The 26627-nt window shown below is 40.4% G+C and overlaps 1 protein-coding gene across 1 annotated transcript; it reads left to right on the plus strand.

Moving 5' to 3' along the window:
• The first annotated feature begins 26 nt into the window (after positions 1 to 26).
• Positions 27 to 26543, plus strand: LOC111224972 (ninjurin-2-like). The gene is made up of 4 exons (XM_022749688.1): positions 27 to 122; positions 23309 to 23445; positions 23774 to 23853; positions 25810 to 26543. The coding sequence occupies exons 1-4, from the start codon at positions 27 to 29 to the stop codon at positions 25974 to 25976; spliced, it is 480 nt and encodes a 159-aa protein (XP_022605409.1). The 3' UTR covers positions 25977 to 26543.
• Positions 26544 to 26627: the final 84 nt, after the last annotated feature.

The following is a 26627-nucleotide window of genomic DNA, read 5'->3' on the forward strand; positions in this document are numbered from 1 at the left end:
GTTGCTTGCTTGCTACAGGCCTTATTATGCAGGGACTGGGGAAGACAGAGCGAGGGGAGCAGGGCCGAGACATCGACCTGACATCGCTGAGATCCACCATGCCAGCCAGCGGCCCTCTGCAGGTTAGTGCACCCAAAAAGGACAGAGAAAACTGTGTGAAAAAGAGGGGGGAGAGAGAGAGACAGAGTCAGGTAAGGCCAGAAACAGGAAGATAGTAAAAGAAAAAAAAAACAAAGAAGAGAAGAGAAGAAAAGTGTGAATAGTGAAGTTGGACTATACTGCAGATACATCTGTCTTCCTGTTCAGCAGTGGCCTCTCCCACCTCTCTCTCTTCCTTTCTGCTTCCCCCTCTTTCTCAGACCCTATTCCCGTCACTCTTTCGTCTTCTTTTCTCTCGGACTGGGTTGATCTGTGACTCTTAATCGCTGCTCCTGTCTTAGATTTGCCACAGAGCTGTGGTATGTCCTGCCTATGTGAGAGCTGAGGATCAGAGGCTCTCTGGGTTAGGCTGAGTGTCTGTACTATATTCTGAGACCAAGATATGATCGCAACATCCATCAAATATCAATTAGGGCCTGGGTGAAAAGCTAATAAACTCCTCTAATGTAGTTTCAGGTCAACAGAACAGGTACTCACTAATGCCAAGAAAAGGGGGTCAAGGTAGGGCCAGTGACCTGATATATTGTGTTTGAGAAGAGGCTTTTCTAAATAGCCATTTTTCTTTCTTCATTTATAAGGCTTTTTTTTTTTTTTAATTTTTAAAAGAATTGAATAATTTTGAGTTGAGTTTTGGTCGACATTGTTCAAAACAGTTTTGCACTTGTTTCTTTATTCAAATAATCTTCTGACTCATCATTCACTACAGTTCTGGGTACGCAGAGAGGCCCCCCTAACACCACTGACCTCCCACATACACACACATACACCCTCCCTGGTGTCTGTTGCGATTCATCTTATGTATCAGTGTCAGGGCCAGCAGTGTTCCTGCCCATCAACCAGCAGGGCTATCAGTTACTGGTATATTTAGCTACACAGTCTCCAGTGAACAAAGTGCTATTACTCAAGACAAGCTGTGTGTGTCTATGTGTGTGTGTGTGAGAGAGAGAGAGAGAGATAGTCAGTGTGTATGGCTGTGAGACAGTGACAGATGAAGGAGAAAAGGTACACTCAGTGGAGTATCAACAAAATATACATAATCACGGTACTTTAAATGTGTTATACTTAAGTATTTTACTTTCAAAAATTCAAAAATTAACTAAAATTAATTACAGCATGTGAAGAAATAACAGTTTTGACATTATATAAAAGGCGCTGATGTATTGTCTTGCAGTGATATCTACTAAAGTTAGCATGCTAACCAGCTAGCCCCAACCTGTTGACCTCTAGTTATACCACTTTGTACCTCAAGAGGCCAAAATATAACACTCAGTGATAAAGAAAAGAAGGGATGGAAATAGAAGTAAAACAAGAGTTAGCATTGGTGTTGGTCTCCACAAGGAGTGAAGTTTGAAGCTGAACACAGCTATTAGCGCTAACTTTGGCCATGTAGCGATAGCAAATACTTACTCCTCTAAATTGTTGTGGGTTTTTTGTGATTTTTTTCCGTGTGAAGTATTTCCACATTCACACCTTTGTAAATGTATTAAGACAATTGCTAATTCATTGCACATTGGTCAGCCACGCAAAGACGGTAAATTCGCTTTGTTGCAGCCTCTTTCTAATAAGTACTACTACATTGAAATCCCACACAGATCTGCCAGAATTAGGCAAATTTTCAGTGAAAACTGTCTTTATTCTTCCTGCTCATTAAATGAAGGTCATCTTTCAGTGCAGTTGTGAATTTTATCCAGGGCTGCTTCTAAAAATCTTATGTAAGCAGGATGTCAGTTTTAGTCGAAGGTTATGAATTTATGAAGCAGCAAAAATATGGTTGTTTACCTGCCTGCCAGCCAACTCCAAATTCACCAGTCATGAATGCTGGCTCTGTTCATTTGTTTACACTCAACCCAACCAACAGCGCACACACACACACACACACACACACACAAACACACACACACACACACACACACACACACACACACACACACACACACAGATCACAGAATACAGTGTACAGCATATCTGTAATAGGGATAATAAAATGTCACAGAAATGAATCTGTTAATCGCCCAAAGTGTTTGCAATGTACCCTGTTAAGTGCAAACTGTGATAACTATAACCACAGCCAGCTGTTACAACAGCTGAAGCAGAGGCCTGATGTACATTTTAGCAGAATCAAAGTGACTACTTGATTGTAAATTATGATAAGGACCACCACAACTGCTGGCGCAGCCTGAGGCCTTGCACCCTCCAGCACAGATAAGCTGAGGACCTATAATGCTGACAGCTGCTAGCTATGGCGGTAATGAGCATATCATGTGGCTCAGAATGTAAATGTTTATATCCAAAGATGCCAAATCCTCACCACAACTATTAATTTCAACCCTGGCTGCCTCATCACATGTCGACAGATGTGTGGAGAGAACTGTGTGATCGTTAGAAAAGTGGAAATGAGAGTATGTATGTGCACGTGTGTCTGTTTTTAAGTGTCAAACACATGTTTAAGAAATCGCTCTCTCAGCGAGCTACACATCCAATGTCAACCCCAGCTCAGGCTTGTAGTATCACTACATTATGCATCTAATATGTCTTTGCCATGTTGTTTTAACAACTGCACTTACAGTTAAGATGCAACAGATGCAGTTGTGTATTATGTGTTGCAGTAAGAGCCAGTGACAAGGTGAAAAGATTTATGAAATGGATATTCTCCTTTAGAATTTCAACTATATACTATGTGGTTTTGCTTCCTCTAAACCCTCATTGCACATTAATCACTCGTTATTTACAGCCACTGTTGATACATGTGGCTCTTTCACATACTTGTATGTTACGGTTTCCTATACTTACCGCAGCCTGTCTTTCTTTGGCCTTGATGGCTTCACATGAGATTGCTTCTTGCTATTCTATTCCTACTTTGATAGGTCAACAAAAACCCTTTCACCACAGGAGCTGCTCTGGAGCTATCAATTGTATCACATGCTCTTTCTGAGCAGCTGGAGTTGACCGGTTGCCTCATGGTGAATTATTTTGTTTACAGTCACAAGTCAAGAACGAACCCTCAGTCTCATCCTTTAAGCCAAAGTGGACCAAATGTGCTCAGGAAAAAAAAGAAACTTGAACATCTGTATTTGTATGACAACTGGGCAAACTTCATCTGCTGAGGAAGATCAAGTCATATGATCAGAAGCTTCAGAATGGAGTTTACTATGTGCTGATAACTGCTGAGCAAGAATGAATCTTAAGTTTTAACCGTGCTGGTGTTTCGGACTGAAAATTTCAATGTTCCAAAAACACCTGGACATCTTGGTGGTTTGTGATGAATGACACTGAGTTGTTGGTGTCAACTCCATTTAAATCCTTAACATCTACCTATTATTGTTATTTTACTCAGTGCACCTTGATTTTTTTTATTCTCAGTAAATAATTTTTTGTCTAGAGGAGATTTTAGCCATAACATTAACTTGAACTGAACAGTTTGAACTTACCCTTTTAGTCCTATTGAGATTTGAGCTGGCTTTACATAATCTGGTGTCAGAAAAAACCCTTGTATGTCAAACGGTCACAGGACTTTACATACTGTTTGATGCATTTGAATTTCTGCTTGATTTTGAATGAGTTTCACAATTTCTGAGTTTGATATTTTCTCAACATCCAAACATAAAACACTCGACGTAATTTCAAATCAGGTCCAAAGGGAGGCATGTAATTTTCTGAAATTGGATTTATGAGGTTTTCATGCAGCATCTGTTTGAAGCTGCCATGATGAATCTATTTCTATGGTGTGAAGGCTTTACACCTCTAAGTCATTCTCTATGTATAGAGCACAGCAACAGGGCGTGGAACGCTGACACAGAATTAGTAGGAATCACACAGCCTCTCCAAGCATGGCAGTCATGTCTCAAAGACAGAGAATGACCACATTCACAGAAGAGAATGGTTACTAAACTTAGCGGCTAAATCATACTTTACAAACATTTGTCTATGGACCATCGTCTGGTGTAAGTTGTCACCATTTAACATACTTTTCAACCTATAGAGGTCAGTGCAGTAGGTGATATTCTGTATGTTAACAAATTCCATAAAAAGACTAAAACTAACAGCGCATTAGTCTCTCAATACTTTCCAACATTCCCAGGTTGTCTGTGGCACTCTGTCCCAAGCCCAACCATTCTCACTGAAGAGATGAATCTTTGAAAACAGATCACAAATATTTAATTAAATCTAAAAACACCTGAGAGCCGTGGCTTTTGGCAAATGTTACTCAAACAGGAGTAAAGAGTGGGACTACTTTCAGCTGCAGGTTTGGTGTGCTAGTAATTTATGACAGCACGACAGTTCCGAGAGCATCTCAAAATAAACTACAGTGCCCATGTTTGTGGTAGTGACGGAACATCACATCACCCAATGATGTGGCTCACTGGTTAAATATGAAGGTCTAAGTCACAGAGGAATATATAGCAGGCTTTGAATGCAGCCGTATCAGTTTATTGTTGGCTTTGGGCTTTACACCGGGTATGTTGACAATAATAATAAAAAAGAATATAAAATATCACCTTTATAACCTTTAACAAATACAGATGATACAATGCAGCTTTTCTCCGCACGTTTATGGGAACATTCTTGAAACTCGGCTTGGGTGCTGGAGTGAAGTGAAGTGTGAGAATGGGTTTGTTATTGAGTCTCTGAGCGTGGTCCTTCACCCAGAACCAACCCTTGGTGCATCCAAACAGAACACAAAGTGAATTTGGCATCGTGAAAAGACCGAGATGATTTTGCTTCAGTTTGAATCACAAATACTGCACCTTGCACAAATAACTAGAAGGAGAGAATATTATTTAATTTGGTCTCAGAGGAGATTGAGCAGGGGGTTTTTTTTGTCATTGTTTTTTACAATATTGGATGAAACTTTCCATGTGCATGAGGACTTCTAGTCTGACTGACACATGACTGCACAGAAATACAGCATTCTGGTCTTAGTGGCGGGGCACGAAGCACAAAACCAAAGTTGAAATCACAGCAACCCTTCAAGCATGACAATTATATTTCAAAGACATGCAAAGTCATTTCTTGCATGTGAACAAGCCTGAACTGGCTGTGAAGCGACTTTGGCAGATGCCAGAAGGGCAGGGCCACTTCAGGGCAAGTCTCACATGTCGCTCACAGTAAATATACCAACAATGATAACAGTCATACTAATGCAAAATAATACTGTGGGTCTCCATGTGTCATAACAAAAGGCAATAACTGTATTTAACTGTATTACCAGGTGTTCTTCCTATGTTCACCAGAATGGTTTTTCTTTGTGCGGTGCTGTGTGTCCCTCCTTGGCCACCATCCTTCTCGACTCTTTCCCAGTTATCTCACCTCCTAGAATACATTGTGTGTTTGTGTGTGTGTGTGTGTGTGTGTGTGTGTGTGTAACCCCTTCTTGGCCCCTACATGGCAAATGCCACATTCTGAGTGTGGGTGTGAAGTGTGAAGTACGATTCCGGGAACTTTCATCCGAGACCCAACTGAGCCTCATCTTTAAATGTCTGTTGTTATGTAATAGGTGTGCATGTGTTTTTTAGGCGTGTGTGTGTGTGTGTGTGTGTGTGCGTGTGTGTGTCAATATCAGCCTTTATATGTTCTGACAGAAACAGAATATATGCTATTCCAATCTACAAAGTTAACTAGAAAGGCCTTTAGTGTAATGAGGGATTGGTGTGTGACAACATTGTGAATGAGAATGGTGCAATCAAAGTGTTTACAAAGGGTTTTGGTTTCACTCACCTGGAAGGGTCCGTTGCTCAAGGGTATCTCAGTGGTGGGAGTGAGGAATGAGCAGGAGGCAAATGCTACCCTTTCATTTCGCAGAGTTATCCTCCTGGTCCGAGAATCTATCCCTTGACCTTTGTGCTCGCAAGCCAGCTTGTGCCAAGTGTGAACGGCACCTGTGTGAGGTCATGTCCACACTCACACAGATAAATATCAAAACAGGGATGGCGTTTTCCATCTACGTCTATTCACGTTGGAATGGACAATCGTAAAAAATCATAAAAATTCTTACATGTTTTCTACTTCAGCCGCCATTCTTTGCCTCTGATTGGCAGGTACGTGTAGAGGCGCCACTACACCACTGTAGGAAGGTGAATAAACCCCAAACTTAGAAAAAAAGATCATATTTTCACATTTATCCACGAGGACACAGTGTCTTTCCTGATTTTGAACTTAATACACATTTTTTTTTCTCTCCCATTTTTTTGTTCAATTTTACACGCTTCCTCCAGTTCAGTTTCTCTTTCTTCTTCATCCATTCTTTTTCATCCTCTTCTTTTTTTCTTGATTACTCTGCTCCTCTTTCCATTTCTCTCTGTTCCTTTTTCTTCCTCTGTCCAGGGGGGAGTGTGTGTGTGTGTGTTTTCTTTTCATTTCTGGGGGGAAATGGCAGCTGACTCAGTTCGAATGTGAAGCAGCTTTACGAGACCTGGTGCTTAATTCACTGCCATGTGCGTGTGTGTGCAGAAACGTGAAAAGACTTTTAGAAGGTATGTGTGCAAAAATAAAAAGCCAAGATGAGTGATACCAGACGAAACTTTAGATCCTACCAGATATAAACAATTAGATTATCACACACACACTCGCACACAGGCCAGTCTCTCTGTCTCCTGCTCTGTCTCTTTCACAAACCCACAATTATATTGTCACAGAGTGAAACACAGCAGATATAAAGCGCATGTATTCTCATCACAGACACGCAAGTCTGCTGCTTTACATCTACTTGAGTAGGATTTAAAACCTTTACTCCTATGTCTTTCAACCAGTGAAAGACCCATTCTGGACTCTGCTTGATTATATTTCTTAAGGATGTTGTTTGTCATACTGACTAAGTGAACATCCGTAAAACTTTGAGCTGGTTATTACACATAAAATAAATCACTAGCTGCAGATTTAGGCCAAGAGTGTTGTGTCACACTTTTGTTGCTCATCCACTTGTTCCAGTCGTATTTGCCAAGAAAGAACAGGAAACCCCCTTTCTAGTGCTCAGGCTCCCCTGCTGGGACACTATAACTCACAACACTATAACACAACCACATGCGCGCACATACACACATTCAGATGCACATAAATCACAAATGCACACCAGACTTATAAATCCAAGTTCACTGAATGTGAATATTTTAAGGCTTTTCACAGTTTCCATGTAACTCTGTATACACACCCTTCTCATAAAAAAAAAAAAAATATGTAGCTGTTTAATGTTTTTTCTAAGAATTCGTCAGGATTGATTTATTTTCAGAGAATTGTGTCTTGCTTATCAACTGCACATTTAATTCAGCCACATTTAAGTGCAGTGGCTTGAGGTCTGTAACCCACAGAGGTGCTGCATTTGGGCTGTGCTTGGATCGTAGCCAAACACATATGGAGGCACAGCCACACAAACGTATGGAAAAGTACACGCATAAAAATAGACATACACATGCACAAAGTCTTAAAGGTATACAACGCTTTAGAGGATCCTTGCGGTAGGGGATGTGGGATCAATCCTCTCATCTTTCTCCTGGAAGACTCCTTCTCCTTTAAGAGAGGTATCAAGAGTGTGAAATGATAGAAAACACAGAAAGAGATGGGATGGGAGGGGGGAGGGGGTTAACTTTAACTTGGCATGTAGAAATAAAATTTATAAAAAGTAACTGGAATACACACACACACACTCACACACACACACACACAGAATCTGACCTCTTGTGTTTGTTGATAAAAACGTGTTGCTATGCGGCAGGCTGAGGACCAGTATGGAGGATTTGTGTATGAGTGTGTTTATGTTAATCGAGGGGTGATCTAAACGTAAATACAGACCTCTCTCCTCATCACTGTTTCCCCTTCCCACCAGCACGAGTGTTAGGTCATCGGATAAGACTAAGTTAGTGTGTGTGTGTTTGACTGTATGTGTGTGTGTGTGTGGGACAGAACCCAGACCTGGACATTTCTGGTCAATCTTGTATGTTGGTTTAAGAGCGTGTGTATGTATAAACTGTCCAGCTGACATATGCACAGTATATGTTTGTGAATATGTAAATATGTGGCTTGTATGGCTGTCAGCAGAGTGTGTGTGGATGTGCGTCATTGCGTGTGTGTGCCTGCACGCCTGTAGAAGTGATACAAAAGAATACAATAGTCCCAATGAGATGATCAAGAGTGTTGTCAGTGTAATTCTTGGCTTCAGTAACGTAACACTGTAAACAACATAAAATACTTTCCAGATTGTATCTTTACTGTTTGGTCTACTCTCACAGCACTCGTCAACCTCATTCCCAGCACATACAGAAGCTGTAGAGAAAAAATAAACTAAAAGACCGCTGTGCGCTACCAGCGCAGCACCAAACAGCAACTAAACAACAAACACAGTGGAGTATTTTGCAACTAAAGAGCCAGATATTTCCCTGAGGAGTTGGTGGAGACCAAAACCGAGCTTAAACAACAGTGAATTTTTGGATTCATAAACTCGACTCCAAATGTTTGCTAATGTTGTTGCATATATGCTGGATGTGTAAATAAGCAACTGTTTTTAGCCACAGCGACTTCAAAGATAGACTAATATGTCAGTTGTGTATGTGATTTCTTTATTCCATATGTATTTAATACAGTGAACAAGCATCACAGCAGTTCCATGCATTTAGGGATAAAGATCCAAGATTGATTATTCTTTCATAGGATCAAAAGTGAGGTCAGTATGTGAAAAACCACAAGTAATCATCAGGTAATTATGTCAAAAAGGCAACTTTTCCTTAAAAAAAATCACAAAGTTAGTATTTGTGGTCCTCTAATTGGATAATTTATTGAGCGTCTATGTACCTATATGGAACTGTTGTGGTACTGTTTATGTTTTATTGTTCACATACAGTACCTGGGAAGGGTAGTTTATACACTAATGTGTTAAGAATATGAAATAAGCAACCGTGTGCATGGAAGTTTGCTTATTTTTTTCTTTTATCCAGTTCAGGACATTTATAAGATTACTGAATAAAATTTTCTAAACTCTTTAGACATATATGCAACATTCTTCTCCGTGCCTACAAAAATGATTTATGTTACATGTATGTTTCAATTTTACACAAATCTTGCGAGTTTAGACATAATGGTACCACTTCAGGCTTTGTGCACAAACATACAATCACTGCATTTGAGTTAATGCAACAGAATGAGGTGGCTCTCTGAGGTCATGTGTGATTGGAAGTGTGTTTAAAGGAAGAAAAAAAAAGTGGAATTAGAGCTGGAGGGATTGTGGGAAAGAAGAGTGTGGGAGGTGGGTGAGGTTCTGTCTTACCTCATCCAGTCTCCGTCGCTGATGTCCCCTGGTGCCTGTGGTGCTCATGGGACTATTGTTGGTTTCAACACAATGAGATCACGCCTAACATGAAACAATGGCACTCTGTTATTAATTGTCCTCTGTGTAAAACCATGAAGCCACCAGGTCTTAAGGGAATACACTCTGTTTCCCGTAGTACTCAGTTAATGTGAAAATCACAGCATATTCACACCCACGTTTTGCATATTTTATACCACGATTTGGAAAAGTGTTGAATGGTTTTACCTCAGTACCATACATGTTTGTGTTTTTAGGTAAAGGGCAGTGAGAAAGTTTCTGGTTTGATTGCTTTGGAGAGCGAATTGGATGGCATTTAAAACAATCTTTGACTGTAAACTACTTAAACAAATACGTAGCTGTTTGTTGTGTTTTAAAACTTCCTTCACGATCGGAAACATGAAATGTTTCCCAGCATTTTTCACTCAGTCTACATCAGCTTGCTCTGTGCAAACATTCATCATATTTACCAGTCTCCCAGGACCTAAATTCATGCCCTGATTGAGCTTTTATAAACCTGTAGCGCTCTGTGTGTGTGTGTGTGTGTGTGTGTGTGTGTGTGTGTGTGTGTGTGTGTGTGTGTGTGTCGGCGTGTGTGTGTGGCTGTTTTGCCCATTTAAGAATATCCATCTACCCTTTGACCTCTTCAGTTAAAATAAACAGCCGTAACTCCTCTTGGACAAATGATCCTTTACTTTCTCCCTTTCCTCTACTTTCAGAGCCACACACACACATACACCCTCACACATGCGCAGACGCACACACATAGAAAGAAAATACCTGTAAATACTGTGCACAATACAGAGCAGTGTTTACAAATGTGGCAGTTAGTTTTCAAGATACTTTGTTATGGAACAAAGTGTTGGTCAATGGGAACAAAAACTGACCTGGTGGCACTAAACAAAAGATCAGGGGACACTAAAATGATAAGTAAGCATCCTTTCTTTGTAATGAATATGCATAGAACACACTTCTTACACAGCTTTCGCTCACAAAACTTAGCTGCTTCATCTTCAACAGTTTTTAAAATTCAGGTTCAGTGATAATTTAATGTTTTGACTTGTAGTTTGTAGTGGATATCAGTCTATAATGTCTGTACTGGATGGACAGATGGATGGACAGATGTACATACTGCATTATCAACACCGCAATTAGAGCAACATGTAATTTTTGATATACAGTATATAACCACATCTTTTTTACTCTTATATGATGGTTATTACTCTGTTGACTCTCTGGTAGTAAATACAGTGATTAAAGCTGAAAGTCATTTGATTTCAACTGACGAAAAGCATTAACTGTATATATGCACGTGAAAGCAACAAGCAGATGTGGAACTAAATGTTGAGAGGTTCGTTTCAGTGGAAAACTCCCATCATGGTGATTAAACTCTTTCATTTGCAGCGGTGATAGTACGTCACAGCCTTGTGGTTATCTGAAACTGAAGCAGCTTTGATCAGAGACGCCTTAGATCCATCCTGATCATTCCCACATTGCCACAGTGATACAAAGTCCTTGGTAACCAGGGAGCTAGGTTGTGGTTTTCCCCTGTACTTCTGTGTCTTACAGCTAACATGTACAGTTGTATAAAATTGTTGTATAAAATCTGTAGAGGAAGACTATCATCATGACTTGTATTACTATACTAAATCAACATCCCTGTCTGTGTACGTATTGTATTCACTGAAAAGGATTGCGCAATCTCTCTTTCTATCTTTCTCTCTTTCTATCTCTCACACACACACACACACACACACACACACACACACACACACACACACACCACTCCAGGCACGTTCCTATGTTTGTCTTTGACATATCTACCTATATCTTGTTATACATGACTTGTGTGCGTGTGTCAAGCACACTCTGCCTGTTGACTCACTGATGACAATAAATAATAGAAGTTTTTCTACGATGCTGATGAGACAGGCGCATGACAACAAAGTGAAGTGTACAGGTTCTGGTGTATGTATACAGAGAGAGAAGGAGACCGTGACCTTGCTGCATGGTCGGTCATGTCTGACTGGTTGAGCAGGCATCCAGTCGCATATGAATGTTGTGTGCCGTGCCTTACGCTACACCGATAGAACTTTTGGCTTCAGTAGATTTCCACTTGTCACATCTCGGGTAAATAACATGTTGGCAGGGATGGAGACTAAACCTGAAATCAAAGGGTTCCCAAGAAGTTGGGTTGGTTAGTTTCTATTATCCATTTAATAACAAAGACAATGCCATATATGTACGATGTTTAGCTAACTCAGTAATGTAACAGATACAAAAAAATAGAAATGTATTCTGACTTCTTTCAGTTTCAATTTACAATGTTGCATATATACTACTATGAAAGACAACTAGGTGACTAGATAGAGTGACTTTTAGAAATGGATCCTTTCTCAGGCTTTCTCAGTTTCAGACATCACACAAGTTGACACTGAATTTCTTTCATTTTGCAAACATGCCGTTTCTTCAGGGTGTTATCTGTTGTATTCTTCAGCAGAATTCACACAGTTGAAAATTTGCCACACTCAGTATTTTGTTGCTTTTTACTTTTTTTTCCTCTTTTTTTTTCTGTGTTTCTCCATGTTCCTTCCAGTGTCTATATCTGTCTCTTCCTCTTTAAATGGCTCTCATTTGGGATGCAGTTTCAACACAAAACAGCAGCATTCGTGGAACTCGGGAAGCGGGAATGCCCACATACACACAAACACAGAGGAAGGAAGTGTGTGTTGTGGATGGTGATGAAGGCCCGAGCCATAAAAGCCAGGAAGTCGCTGGGAGGAATGTCCTGCAGTGTCACACATGGCCGAGGCCTGAAAGCTTGTACGCCTGAGGGAGGTTTAAACTCCAAACAGCTTCGGCTTATCTGGAGAAAGAGAGAAAGACACGACAAAGAGAACCCGCGTCACGCATCCATCTCGGACGCTTCTACACCTGTTCACACCACACCTGAGCACAGCAGTGTGCACTGTACAGCAGTACTGTATACTGAGTGTACATATTGTATACTCACAACACACACACACACACACACACACACACACACTTTCTGCAGCAGTGTTCCCCTCCCACACTCCTCTTGTGTTATTTGTTTTGGATACAGACACTCCATTATTGTGGCAAACTGACATTTCAATTGAATGAATTATAATTACGCCAAACCACAAACGCTGTTGGGGCTGGTTGTGTAATCACGATGCTCGTGACTCTACTCTAAGGCTTAAGTGACTCATAGGATTGAGCCATTTAAGTTTGTTGCTGTTTTTAATGCTTTAATGATTTTTGTTCCCATACTCACAATATACACACAGACGCGCACACAGACTATGCGTATACTTATGCAAACACATGGTGGATTTTTGAAGAGATTTGTTGCGTTTCCTAACGGTTATTCTATATCCGGAGCGGTATGTGATTGAATGCATTAACTGTGGGATAAAACGGTGCTTTCCTCTCTATGTGTGTCATGCCACGGCAAGTCATGGGCATTCAAATTTCCATCTGTTGGTGTTTTTGAAGCGAATGCCGCATGTATTTTTTTTAAGCTCGAAATGGAAATAGTTGGAAAGAGGGTGGAGACAGAGAGATGAGAGCTAATTATCAACCACTCCGAGGCCGATTCTCCAATCGCATCGCATCACAGAAAGACAGAACATACATCTATCTATGAGTACATTCAGACAACGTGTCTGTCCTTACATATGACATTATGACAGCATTTTACATCGTAGCGTGCAGAAAGTTTGAGGACCTTGAATAGATTTTTTTGTTTTTGCATATGATCCATGACACTACATACTTCCCTCTTCCTTCACTTTCTCTTCTTCCCTCTTCTGTTTTGTTTCCTCATGCTCACACAGCTCCTCTTCTCTTTCCCTCTCTCTCTCTGACGTTGGTTCTAAAATGAGTAATATGAATTGCATAGTCTTTTGTTACTGAATGATGCATTTGTTTAAATTTGGATCATGAAATACGACCCTATATTACAGTGAGATATGGTGTGTCAGGTGACCACTGTTGAGCAAACCAATATCTCACACTCGCACTGAATGTTACGTTTCCTTTAACTGTTAACTTGCACAAGAACAAAGAAGAACTTTAACCTTCCTGTCATGTACATTTCCATGATAGCATCACTCACTGGTCACAATGGTAGAACGCAGCACTGCAGCATTGTTGCTAAGACGACTGGAAAACGTCACTTAGAAGAATATTCCAAGCATTATTTTTTTTTCAGCGAAATGTTTAACTCTCTCAAGATCTAAACGTTGTTTCATGGAGCTTATCAATCTGAAATGAGCCGTGTGCTGCGGCAGTGGGGTGGCACACGGTGTTCAGAGGCAACATTCCTTCAAATGGAAACCAAGTACCATGGGAGCAAACATCCGCTCCCCTGAAGGGTCCTTGAGCACCCCACTGTTGACCTGTGACCTCCCGAAAGATGGTGGCAAGCAATTTACCAGCTTGATGAGAACATGACATTATTATCAGATCTCATTGATTACATGGTTTGCATAAGTTTCCAACGCTCTGGGCCACAGAGTGAATACATCCATTTTATGACAGGTTAAACACCGCAGACAAAAACAAGGAATTCCAGCTATTGCTGCCATCCTCTTCCTAACAAAGAGTCTTTGACATCAGTGCGTCCACTCTCCAAACATGCCCTCCCTCTAATAAAAGCTTCAAGCCAACGCTCAACAATGATGTATATTTTTACTACTCTACAAATCATGCTTGAGGGGACCAAAGTCTTTTTACATGCCATTGTGTAAAGTACTTGTGTATTTCCTCTAGTAATTGCAGGACGGTGCGTGCGTGTGTGTGTGTGTGTGTGTGTGTGTGGGCATGCAACTTTGCTGCATCACTGTGAGGAAATAAGGTGATCATTATCATCTCTGTGCAGGAAAGTGGCAATCAGACCCTGAAAACAATACCAAAGAAGTTGCATCAACTTGACATGATACAAGGACAGGCCATTTCACTGCTACTCTTTTTTTTAATAAACATTTATTGCATTTCTGTTCATCCTTAAAGAGGAATCGTCCCTCCTCTGTTGCTCTTCCTGAGTTTTCTTCACATTAAATTGTGGAGGGTTTTGAATTAGAGCTATATAAATTTAAAAAAATGACTTGACTATTCCAGCAAGTTCTGTTGTAGAAGTTTATGCATGATTTATTTAGAAAAACCTGTGTGAGCAATTCTGTAAAGATAAGAAAATGCAGAATGATTGAATGAGAGAGCGACTTTTAATGTAGACGCCGATGCCACTACCACAACATATTTTGTGTGTAAAGCGCAGCACTGTAACTGTGGCATGACTGCACATGTATGTTTGTTGGGAGATTATTACATTTGCACACAGCTATGAAATTCAAGCATGAAGAAAAGCTGCAGAGCAAAGTCATACTGTGCATTGAAATAATTAGTGTAAATCTTCTGTCATTATAATCTCTCTCCTTGACACTAGTCGGACTGAGCTGTACGTTCAAGAGATTTAAATTTGCTATGAAGCGGTGAGGAAACTCTGGCTGTACATACTTATCATACCTGCTTGTCATCGCCGAACTTAACTGAAGTCACCTCCTCAGAGAAAGCCCTTTAGAAACCTCTCTGTTTACGTGTGTGTTTGCGATGTTGCCATGAGAGCATGTAGTGTGTTTAAAAACACATTGGCGGTGCACACACCACTGGCACATGACACACACACACACACACACACACACACACACCCTACTTGCAACACAGATATTTGTACACACATACATCTGGCAAACATTTCTTCAAGGGTATTTAGTATTCTAAATGATTCTGTAACAGTACGCAACATACGTCAACCTCTTATGCAACAGACTCTTGTTGCATGGCTGACGTCAGAGGGCAACCAGGTGTTTATGGACTCTTCTTCACACACACACACACACACACACACACACACACTGAAGTACTGACCTACACCTCTAGACCTGTAGCCATTGTTGTCGTCTGCCTCATGCCTCTATACCACATTCATCCTGCATTGATGCTATATATAATGGTATTAATGTTGAGGATGTCATACTTTGTACATCCATCCAGCTGTTCACTGAGGTTATAACAAACCAGAATTATCATTTCAATACTTGAGTACGGGAAACCAGCGATAAAGCAAAAGTCATAGCTTTTCTTTTGTCTGAGCATCAGTGTGGCAACAGAGCAATAAGACCTTTTTAATAGTATATTTGTAAACCCCTGTCAGTTAGAAATCCGACTTTGTTAGGTTTCCGTAGGGAGGGTGCCCCTGCAGGGCTGGAGGGGCCAGCTGGCTGAGTCATTGATATGGGAAACTCTGTTACAACATGTGATTATGGTCAGGAATGCAGAGAGCCAACTGATATTAGATCACTGCCACTCTTTCTCTCTTTCTACTCCCAGATGGCAGATGGAAGACCAAATGCACGCGCGCACACACACACACACATGCACACACACACACACACACACACACACACACGCACACACACACACACACACACACACACACACACACACACACACACACACACACACACACTCCTGTGGTCAAATGTAGCGGTTAGGTTAGAGTGCTGTGGAGTCCTCTGTATGCTTTCTTGTGTTACATAGACACATGCTGTGTGCACCTTTACCTTTATATACTGCATACGTATGTGTTATGTTCAATCACAACTCAGGTTTTCTCACTATTTTCTGTGCTAGTGGGTGTCGCTGTGGCTCTGTGTGTGGGTCTGTGTGTGGGCGAGTGTCAGACCATTGGGGTTGAGAGATCAGAGGTCAAAGGTGTGGGTTGTTGATTTTCCCAGTATTCTATCTCTTATACACACACACACACACTGATAATGTCATTGATTGATTTTTTGTTCTCTATTATTTGTTACAGTCATACATTTGACCCAAACCTGCCTCATCACATTAAAAACAAACACACATTTATACTTTTATACTTGTGAGGACGTTTGTTGACATAACGTATTCCCTTACATGTAACCTAAAGGTCTAAAACTTTAACTGAGCCTCACAAAGTGTGCACACAAAAATAGATCTCTGCATACATCCTGCCAAGCAATTAGCACGGCGTCCATCCTGCTGTGCAACAGCTCGTCTTTGATCACCACACAGAGGAAGGAGAGGTTGAGAGGATCAGCAGATAAGCAGATGAACAACAGAAACACAAAACAGAAAATAGTGAAGCAGTTAAAGATGAGAATCAGAATCAATTGAATGCAGACATTAAATGATTTATCATGCACATTCAGTTTAAATTGCAATATCAACATAACATCAATAATAATAATACTAATAAAAATACTATCTGGATTTTGCATCCTTTGAGGAATATTTTGGCAGTAGAATAGAGAATATAATTCTAACTAAGCCAACATTATTTTTTGATTAAAAAGACCTAGTGTTGAAAGTATTATAATCATTAGTGGACTCAAGAAGAAAGACATGATTAAGTGATTGTAAATAGAGGAGAAAACAGCAAGAAGGAAAGCATCCAAAAGGATGAAGAGGATTTATCCGGTGTGTTAAAATGACATGTGTGTTCACTCAGGCGTAGCATAAAGGACACAGTGTGGAACAGGTTTGTGGGGGAGAGTTGCAATAAAGTAACAGTTTGATGATTATGTTTCCAACTGTATTGTAAAGGAGAGCATTATCCCCATTGGATTTTAATACATAAAAACAAGACACACACTGACACACACACACCTTTTAAAAGTTGTTTTCTCATGCTAGTTTTACTAATTACAAGCCAGTCAGTAGGATGATAGTCGGCCATGGGGCAAAGGTCAAGAGTCAGTTGCTCTTAAGTTGTGAACCTACTGCATGTGTGTGAGTGAGAAAGGGGATCAGAAATAGTGTGTGTGTGTGTGTGTGTGTGTGTGTCTGTGTGTGTGTGTGTGTGTGTGTGTGCAGATAACAGCCTCTTCGGTGTTTTTCAATGTCAAAGTTCACCTAATAAGTTTCATGGCTCTAGTTCAGTTTGTGTGTGTGGCTGTGTGCATGTGCTGAATTTTGTGCTCCGTTTGTTTGTTTCCAAACATAATAAGTCTATTCACTGACATGCCCACCATCCCCAGCCATCATCAGCACACATATACAGACAAACAAATAACCTGAAACGCAGCATTTCACATGCTAAATGTGTCCCCCAACACAAACAAACAGAACTATGTGAAGAGGTGATGTTTGAAGGCGCTCAGTGGTAAACTGAATCCTTGCTGTTTTCAGCTTTGAAAGAGGAAAAAAAATTCCACTGTTCAGCCTGAAAATGTACGTTTTGCAATTTTTGTTTTATACATCATGACATTATAAAGTTGACATGGTGAACTTAGCAAGCAGTTGCTGATTCACACATTCAGATATAGAGCGACGCTAGCATTCATTTGCTATGACTGAGAAGCTTCACATGAAAATTGTTCTCTTAGTTTTAGGCAAAAACTAAGGCATGTTTACGGCCATAATCATTCGAGTAAGTCGTAACTGCAGACAGTGTTCTGCTGCCAGAAAGCCAGCAAGAGAAAACACAATTCATCTCTTTGTCGCTGCCTCTCTTCCTCCATTCATGCTGACTCTTCTTTGTGTCACTATCTGTTTCTCCTCATCTGCTTTTCTACTTTCTACCTACTCCCTCACACTCTATGGATAACACATAAAAACCAAACAGAAAAATGATGCCTTCAGGCAGAGAGAGCCGTGGAAAAATGCAGGAGAAAAAAAACAACAAAAATAGGCAAATAGGCAAGCACTGAGAGAAATAGACAGACAGAGCGATGGAGAGACAGACAGTTCAAATAAGATACTGCAAGAAAACCAGAGCTCCACTCCTGGTTGGGCTTCCCCTCCCATTGGTTATTATAGGGGCCAATAGGAGTCCAGGGGAGGAACACTTCCTGTGAGATCGAGGGGGGCCTCCAATGTGGTCTAGTGTGTGTGTGTGTGTGCATGCATGCGTGTGTGTATGTGTGTGTGTGTGCAGTGAGAAGTGTAAACATACAGTTAGGCAAGCATAAATTGGTGTATATTGTTGGCACAAATGTGCCTTGTATGTGTCTAAACAGGTACACACTAAGTTTGTGTTTTGTGTGTCTGTGTGTGTGTGTGTGTGTGTGTGTGTGTGTGTGTGTGTGTGTGCATGCATGCGTGCATGTATGTGTACATTATGTGATGTGGCCTTGTGCCCACAGCTGTGGATGAGTGAATTTCAGGAATTGGGGTTTTACAAGGCTTCTGGATCTCCACCGAGAATTTACTATATAAATACCATACATCCACAAAAACCAGTAGGAAAAAAGATACCCTCTGTGTAGAGAAGTGCATTTTACTTATTCAGCTCAGTACTAGCGATGGAAATGTCAGCCTGTTAGTCCGTCCACCACTTTGGTGCAGACTATCTCAACAGTTTTTAGATGGAATTTTATACAGATATTCATGATCCCCTGATTTTTCTCTCTTAGTTTTACCATGAGCTTGACATTTTTGGCTTTCAGTGAAATATCTCCACAAATATTGCCATGAAATGTTGTACAGACATTCATTTTACATTTTCCTTAAATTTTCATCTCATGCCATCATCGCTGCCATGGCTGTAGACTCTCAGTCAGTTTAAACTGCATGGCCAATGTGTACATGTTAAATACTGTACACGTATTAAACTGACATAGACTAGTGAAAAGTGTGTGATACTTGTAATATAACAACACATTAATGGCTTAAACCATAATGTAGTTCCTGTTAACTCTGAAGAGTGATATGCATTTTTTTGATCATGTGTTTTTCAGTAGGGAATCTGACACGATAAATGTTTTTCAAGCTGGTGCGTGATGTTTGAATGATGAATATCATTGTCTCGATAGCAGGTCACATAATGTTCATTATTCCTACCGAACCCATGATGCACAACTGTACACATAAATTCTTTGCATGTGCTGTGTAGCTAAAATAATACCGGCTGTTTCCTCTTTTATTCTACATGGCAATTTTTGACCCAGTGCGGGTATTATTTCACTTTCCAGGAACACCTTAGCATACATTATTACATTTGAGTGTGGAGACATACCAATAACAGCTGGATAATTTTTTTAAGAGATAAGGAATGAAAATACATTTGTATGGTATTTGTATACACTGCTGCTAAATATCAGTCCACAGAAAGAAACTTGCAAAATGTTGGAGACCAATATCCTGTATTTTTTAAAATAACAGACACAATACGCTGCAGCTATTTGATTAATCCTCACTAGTGAAGGTAGTTTGTGAATGATTAGAAAAAAAGCATCTTTTTATTGATGCCTAAGAAAATGAGGAGGAACCATTTTCTCATTCCGCAAACGTAAATGCAGATGTGCTGTTGAGCCAAGTCGTCAGTCGTGGACGTTCATGATGGAGCTGCCCTGTGGCCGCCTGGTTGTAATTCACGGCTTCTGAGGGTAAATGTGTGTAACCCTGCTGACCTCCTGCGACCACTTCTCCAGGCTGCAGCTGTAAATAAGGATCTATGGTTCCTCTACCTGCCCGGTGAAACAAACGGTAAAAGAATAGTTCATCAGCATATGTGGATACATCAAAATAAGCTCAGATTAAGTGCAGTAAAAGCACAGTTGGTACATTTAGAGAGACATTACACTAAGTGAACACACATGGGCCGTAAAATTGTATGTAGGCCATTCCAATGTTTTGGTTGTGGTGTGTGTGTAGGTGTGTGTGTGTGTGTATGTGTGTGTGTGTGTGTGTGTATGTTTTGGCGGGATGCCCAAGGCTGATGTTGATAAAGTGTGACCACATGAGTCCCCAAAGGATAAAAGATGGAAACGGGCCAGTATATATACATACTTTTTCTCTCACTCTCTCCCTGTGTCTCTATATCTGATACTGCCTTTTTTTCTTCACCTCCCTCTCTGTCTTTCCTCCTCTATTCACCCTCTTTCTCTTTTTTTCCCTACCCAGCTCTCTCTCTTTCTCTCACACACTCGGAAAAACAAGAGCCCGCGGTACATGTGTTCATAGTGTTTTGACGCTCTTGCAGTTCTGGGAATTGCTTCATACTTTCTTGGAGATTAACCCAGTCTGGATCAAACTGTACTCTTACATTCGCAGTATGGGGGATGAAATCAAGTTTTCCAGCACAAAATGATATCACATGTGTACTAGCTTGATGGCATCAAAACAGGTAACTTGTCGGTCACAGAAAGACGATTACTTAAATTTCAAATTACACCCTGTGATTGGTAAACTGCAAGGTGCAGGTTATTCAAAAATACCGAGAAAAAAAAAAACATACTTTTCCTCTTATGCAAAGGATCAGTTTGCTTTGGTTTTGGTTTGTGGCACCCAAAGAGTCCAAAAGCTACATTTGAGAATGTCAGCGTCGACATCTTATTCCAGAAACTATGGCCCAGTTGTGATAAGCCACAGACCTCTTATGAACACTGTCAGTGAAAGCTATTTGTTACTAAACTGCACCTGCCAACTCGCTGTCTCCACGCAGAACGAGGTGTGCCAGTACTCGCGGGTGAGAGGGAAGTGGATGTAAACACACTGACCGAGCTGCACAGGGTGTTTTGCGGTGCCATTGGTTATTGCCGCTGGTGAACTTCATAGGAATTGGAAAGAGTTAGCATTGCCAGACTGCAAGGAAGAAACCAAGGAACATGATCTCAGCCAGCAAGAACGCTGTGTTGACATCCACCACAGTGTCACAATGTGCATGTGTGCCCTGTCCACGAGTACTGAAGTGCAGAGATAGCAACTGAAAACGTAGCTGCAAAGGGTTCAACATGCTTCAAATGTATGTTGTATGAAGCGCCTTGGCTTGACTTGCTGAAACGACTGATGCTGTTGTTCTTCTTTGAACAGTCTCTGTCAGAGAGATGCAGAGGGAGGAGTTGCTTAAGATGCAATTCAGTTCTTCAACTATATCTTACATTATTCTGATGGCTTAGGTTTTATTTGTAGATACTGTAAATGACACAAATGCGGTGAAAAGTGGTGCAGTCTGTATCTCCTGTGCAGTATATATATGTGGTACCACCACTGGAGGGCACCAAAGGCATCAGGGTGCAAAAGGTAAACTAATGTGCAAACAGGCTTTTAAGAAGTGATGAGCGTCTGCCAAAAATGTTACTTCTTGAATTTTTTTTCCTTTTTTTTTTTTTTTTTGCGAGGTGACTGAAAATGGTAATTGCAAGTAGTGTGGAAAAATGGTAGTACCATCCATCACCATCACAATAACCATGTTCACACGTATGCATTGTGGCTGATCTGACACGCATAGTTCAGGCTGTTTTGGTGTAAAAATGTACAGTTAAAGAGCTGTAATCAGCTTTATTTGTCACTCCATAAATCACAACATATTCATTCACAGGTAGTTTGTAGGATGCTACTTCTTAAAGACTGTTTTTTATCAGAACAAAGTTCACTTGATTTTACCACTGCTTGTTATTGTTATAGTTTCAGGTTATTTAATTGCCCATACTGAGACACCAGAATATTTACAGTGTTAATGTTCTTTTTCTTTCTGGGGCAGCAAAGCACATTACAGCACAGTGAGGTCATGAAGTACAATGCGTCCCTAGAGTGCCCATGATTGACTTTCTATATGTCTTCCTTAAACACGTCTGTTTCTGTGCAGCTGAAAGAAAAACAGACTGCACTGATTGAAACTGCACTGACACAGCCCGGAGTAAAATGATCCATTTGTGGACAGAAAACTTTAATCTATGGCTCAGTGTTAATAAATCCAATATGTGCATCTGCAGTCCCCACACTGGAGCAGGATAGTAATTATATCTATAAATTTTAGTTCCTGACATGAGTTGTAAGAGTTTTAAGGTTTTATGTAATGATGTTTAATGTCTTCTCTGCGCACACACACACACACACACACACACACACACACACACACACACACACACACACACACACACACACACACACACTCATAATGTCATTGATTGATTTTTTGTTCCCTATTATTTGTTACAGTCATACATTTGACCCAAACCTGCTTCATCACACACACACACACACAAACAAGAAAAAAAACAGTCATATCTGCCTTTACTATTCACCTGCTTCTCTATCAAAATAGGAATATTTCAAAACACACACACACACACACACACACATACACACAGTCAATATCTGAAACCCTCATGTGCAAGAAAGTGCAAATCTTTATCACTCTAAAAACAACTACTTCCAAATGAGCTGCAGCTCCAGAAAAAAATGGGAATTTTCTGTTTGCAAACAGCCAAAATCGGAGAAACACTTATCTCATTTTGGCTCGACTGGAATATAGCAGACACTAAATTTGGTGTGACGAGAAACCAGCTTTGTGTGGATGGAACTTGAAAGCAGGGGACCAGGATTCATATACTACAGACGCCTTGAACAGCCATGGCTGTCGTCTTTTTATTTCCCCAGTTCATAATTTCATTATCTTGATATGTCGTTATCTCAGGATAAAACCAACTAACAAAAGACATAAGGGAAAAGAATCAGCTGATAATGTTGAAAGGTTTGGTTTGCTTCTATACATTTATGGTTAAATGTGCTTTTTGCTGTTTGCTAATACTTATAATTCTGATGTTGGCTATAGATGTGGTTGATTTTACCTTGAGAGAGGGGGGTGCTTTTATTTTATTACCTTTAACCGGGAGTTTATACAGCATTCTTTGTGTACTGATGTGGTTACTATCCACAATGTGAAAATTCTCCTTGGCATCAACACTCACTGCATAAATGAACAGGGTAGGGAAGGTAGAAGCTTTAAAGTATGTATGCAACGGATGGGACGGATCACTTGAGATCTGAAATCTCTCTCTTTCCCTTTCTCAGGGAGGTTCAGCCTCTAATCTGAACATGAACCTGTACGCCACCAAGAAGACGGCAGCTGAGGGCATGTTGGACATCGCTCTGTTCCTGGCTAACATCACACACATGAAGACTGTCATTGAACAGGGAGCTGGATACAGGTACAGTGTGTGTGTGTGTGTGTGTGTGTGTGTTTGTGAGAGACAGAGGTCAGGAAAAAGACAAAACTGTTAAATTTACTTTGTAAAGAATATTTTTAATTGTTTGCAAAGCTCTAAGAGCAAAAGTACAAATAGCTTTTTTAAAAAGGAGAACATGAAAATGAATGAATATTCACTGAAACTGTTCTCTATGTAATTTTCAAATGATTTTGATGAGTTTTTCAGTGAGTTTAATTAGTTTTCAACTGCCATTTGGCTTTTGAATAATCGCATTTACTGCTGCCTCAAATGACATTTCCTGAATGTAATTTTTCTTCTTTATCCTCAGGTACTACGTCGCTGTTCTGACGCTCATTTCCTTCTCCCTGGCTCTTCAGATAGTGGCTGGAATCCTGATCATCATCATCGGTGAGCATTACGAAATTAGCCTCCTCTGCTTCAGAAATCCATCCTCCATGTTTTTAACCAATCATATTAATACACTAATTCACTGACAAGGTGATTTGTTGTGAAAATACCACCAGTCAAAAAAACAGTCACTTTAGGTATAAAATCTCCAAGTCACCAAATATGTTTCCTGTGCAACACAAAAACACAACTATAAAAAGATAATGCATTCATCTTCTGTGTAGTATCTCGTTATTGTTATTTTTGGTATGTGTGTGTACATGTGTGTTGCAGCCCGGCGAGACGTCAGCGAAGAGGTCAACCAGAAGCGTCTGGACAGCATGAACAACATCACAACCATCCTCGTCTTCCTCATCTTCGTTACCAACATCTTCATCTCTGTCTTTGGGATGGAGCGCACCGGCCTGTTTCCCAGGATGCATTTCTGACTCTCCGACGTAGGGAGTGATTTTAATATGTAAATCTTTTTGGAAAGTAGGGAAAGATTCTCACACACACGCACACACGAGCACTCACATACAAACAGCAGTGTGACTTATTGTTCTACTCACAGTACTAATCTGCTACAGTATTACTCTACTCTGATATCTTTGTTTGATTTTATTCAGTATGAATGGACTGGGCCAAGGACCAACTAGATGTGTGTGTGTGTGTCTCTGTATGTTTCTGTGTGTGTGCGTGTGTTCTTGTTGTCTCTGTGTGTAATGTGTAATGTATGTATGCATTATCCATGTGTTTGTGCGTGTGTGTGTGCTTGTGTGTGGTGTGTGCTTGTGTGTGGTGTGTGTAGCTCGTTTTGAGCTCACCCTCCTCCCTTCTTGTCAGCGATGTTTAAACTTCCTGAACAATCTGATTACTGGCATCATCTTCCTCACCCTCATCATCAACATCATCAAAGCCGCCTTTGGCACACAGCGCAGCTGCTTGCTGCGATGGATGTTTCAGCGTTTCATTTTATGAGACACACTTAGCAGACAAATTCACACACTGTATGTGCATTTATAAACATAAACTCAGCATAAATGTGCATGATTGATACCCAGTAAAGTCTGTATAATAAATATGAAGCTGGAATAGCTTAGCTTAGCACAAAGACCAGAAATAGGGAGAAGCTATTAGCCTGCTCTGTCTATGGGTAACAAAATCTGCCTGCCAACAGCTCACTAATTTACAGAGATGAAGGTGAGTGTGCAGTTTTTGTGCTAAGTTAAGCTAACTGGCTTCTGACTTCCTGTCTAACCCTCAACAACAAAGCAAATGAGCATATTATTCCTTTAAGAAACATTGGCCACTAGATATTAGCTGCATGAGAAGTTCACTTGTATTGAAGCACATGTGAAAACCTTCAACTTTTCTCTTTTTTCTTCAGCTATCACAGAGGCGTGACTTCACCATTGCACTGCCTGAAGCTAATTTGCATCTGTTATGGCATCCACTTATTTCCTTGCGTTGACTTTATATGTGCAGCATCTAAAACTTGTTCAGTCAGAAAACACCTTTAATAAGGGCGTTTGCTTTTTGGCATCTCCTTCGACAAGTATAAGTTACAAAACAGATGCCATGTTTACAAGAGCATTTTATTTAGTGTATCTAAAGTCTGTGAATCTAAAGTCAGCATTCTATTCTATTTGTTGAGGGAGGAGATTCAATTTTTCACGTTAAATTTATTTAATACAAATGAACCAGCAACTTTGTCACCATACATCCGGTCAGAATGTCACATAAATTACGCAGAGGCTGGAGGCCGTTTGTATGGGTGCATTGCTGTATGTTTGTTGGAATGGGATATATTGTGAGTGTTTAATGTGTGTTTGTGCATGTGAGTATGTATGTATCAACTATACGTGTGTGTGTGTGTGTGTGTGTGTGTGTGTGTGCGTGTGTGTGTGCGTGTGTGTGGGTTGGTGTGTTTGAAATATGTGTGTTTGTGTGTGTATGTGTATGTGTGTGTCGCAGCCCGCAGGGACCTGAACGTGGTGTCCAATCAGAAACGACTCGACTACCTGAACAACCTCGCCACAGGCGTCATCTTCGTCACCACGGTGATTAACTTCTTCATCAGCTTCTTCGGATCCAAGAGGACTGGCTTCTTCCGCTGGCTGCTGGCTCGACTCCACTTCTGACGCACACTTACTCAAAACCCATATTTACTCACATATCAAACACATTTACACACACACATGCAGACACACACCGACACACTCTTTCCACAAGTATTTCATCTGTGCACTTGTAGATTCAATGTTAAAAATTTGTTTGTGCACTTGTCATTTGAACAAAGCTGAGACACAAGTCACATATGTTCAAACATCACATCTTTTATTATTCAGGTGTTGTTTAAATGCTGATTTCAGGCTGTAATTCAACTAAAATATCTTCACTTTAACCCACTGAACATCTATTCTATATGTATTATCTTATTTGCTGCAATAATATGCTTGAATTTTCATTTCTAAAATTGTGCATGTGCTCCGCTCCATTGTGTATGTTTCAAACTTGTGTTTCTACTTTGTTGGGTGGTCGGTAATGGAAACATTGAGAAAACTTGATGTAAACATTAATGCCTCATATTATTTATTCTCAAAACTTGTTTCACAAAGAATGATTTTTAAGATTCAATCTCAGACACAAACCAGGGTAACAGAAATAAGAGACATACGTACACATTGTCCGTCAGAAAGCTGAATAAATGTAGTGATTTAACAGAAGCCTGTGCTTTGCTTATTGTGGTTTTTGTTGAGGATTGTTGGATTGGTGACTGTGACTGGTCAGCT

This window comes from Seriola dumerili, unplaced genomic scaffold, assembly GCF_002260705.1.
Source record: "Seriola dumerili isolate Sdu_G_001 unplaced genomic scaffold, Sdu_1.0 BDQW01000138.1, whole genome shotgun sequence".
NCBI classification, from domain to species: domain Eukaryota; kingdom Metazoa; phylum Chordata; class Actinopteri; order Carangiformes; family Carangidae; genus Seriola; species Seriola dumerili.

Excerpts from the sequence above, each read along its gene's own strand:
- LOC111224972 (XM_022749688.1), top strand. The coding sequence starts at position 27 with ATGCAGGGACTGGGGAAGACAGAGCGAGGGGAGCAGGGCCGAGACATC. Across the intron at positions 123-23,308 it reads CAGCCAGCGGCCCTCTGCAG|GGAGGTTCAGCCTCTAATCT; the intron begins GTTAGTGCACCC and ends TCCCTTTCTCAG. Across the intron at positions 23,854-25,809 it reads AATCCTGATCATCATCATCG|CCCGCAGGGACCTGAACGTG; the intron begins GTGAGCATTACG and ends TGTGTGTCGCAG.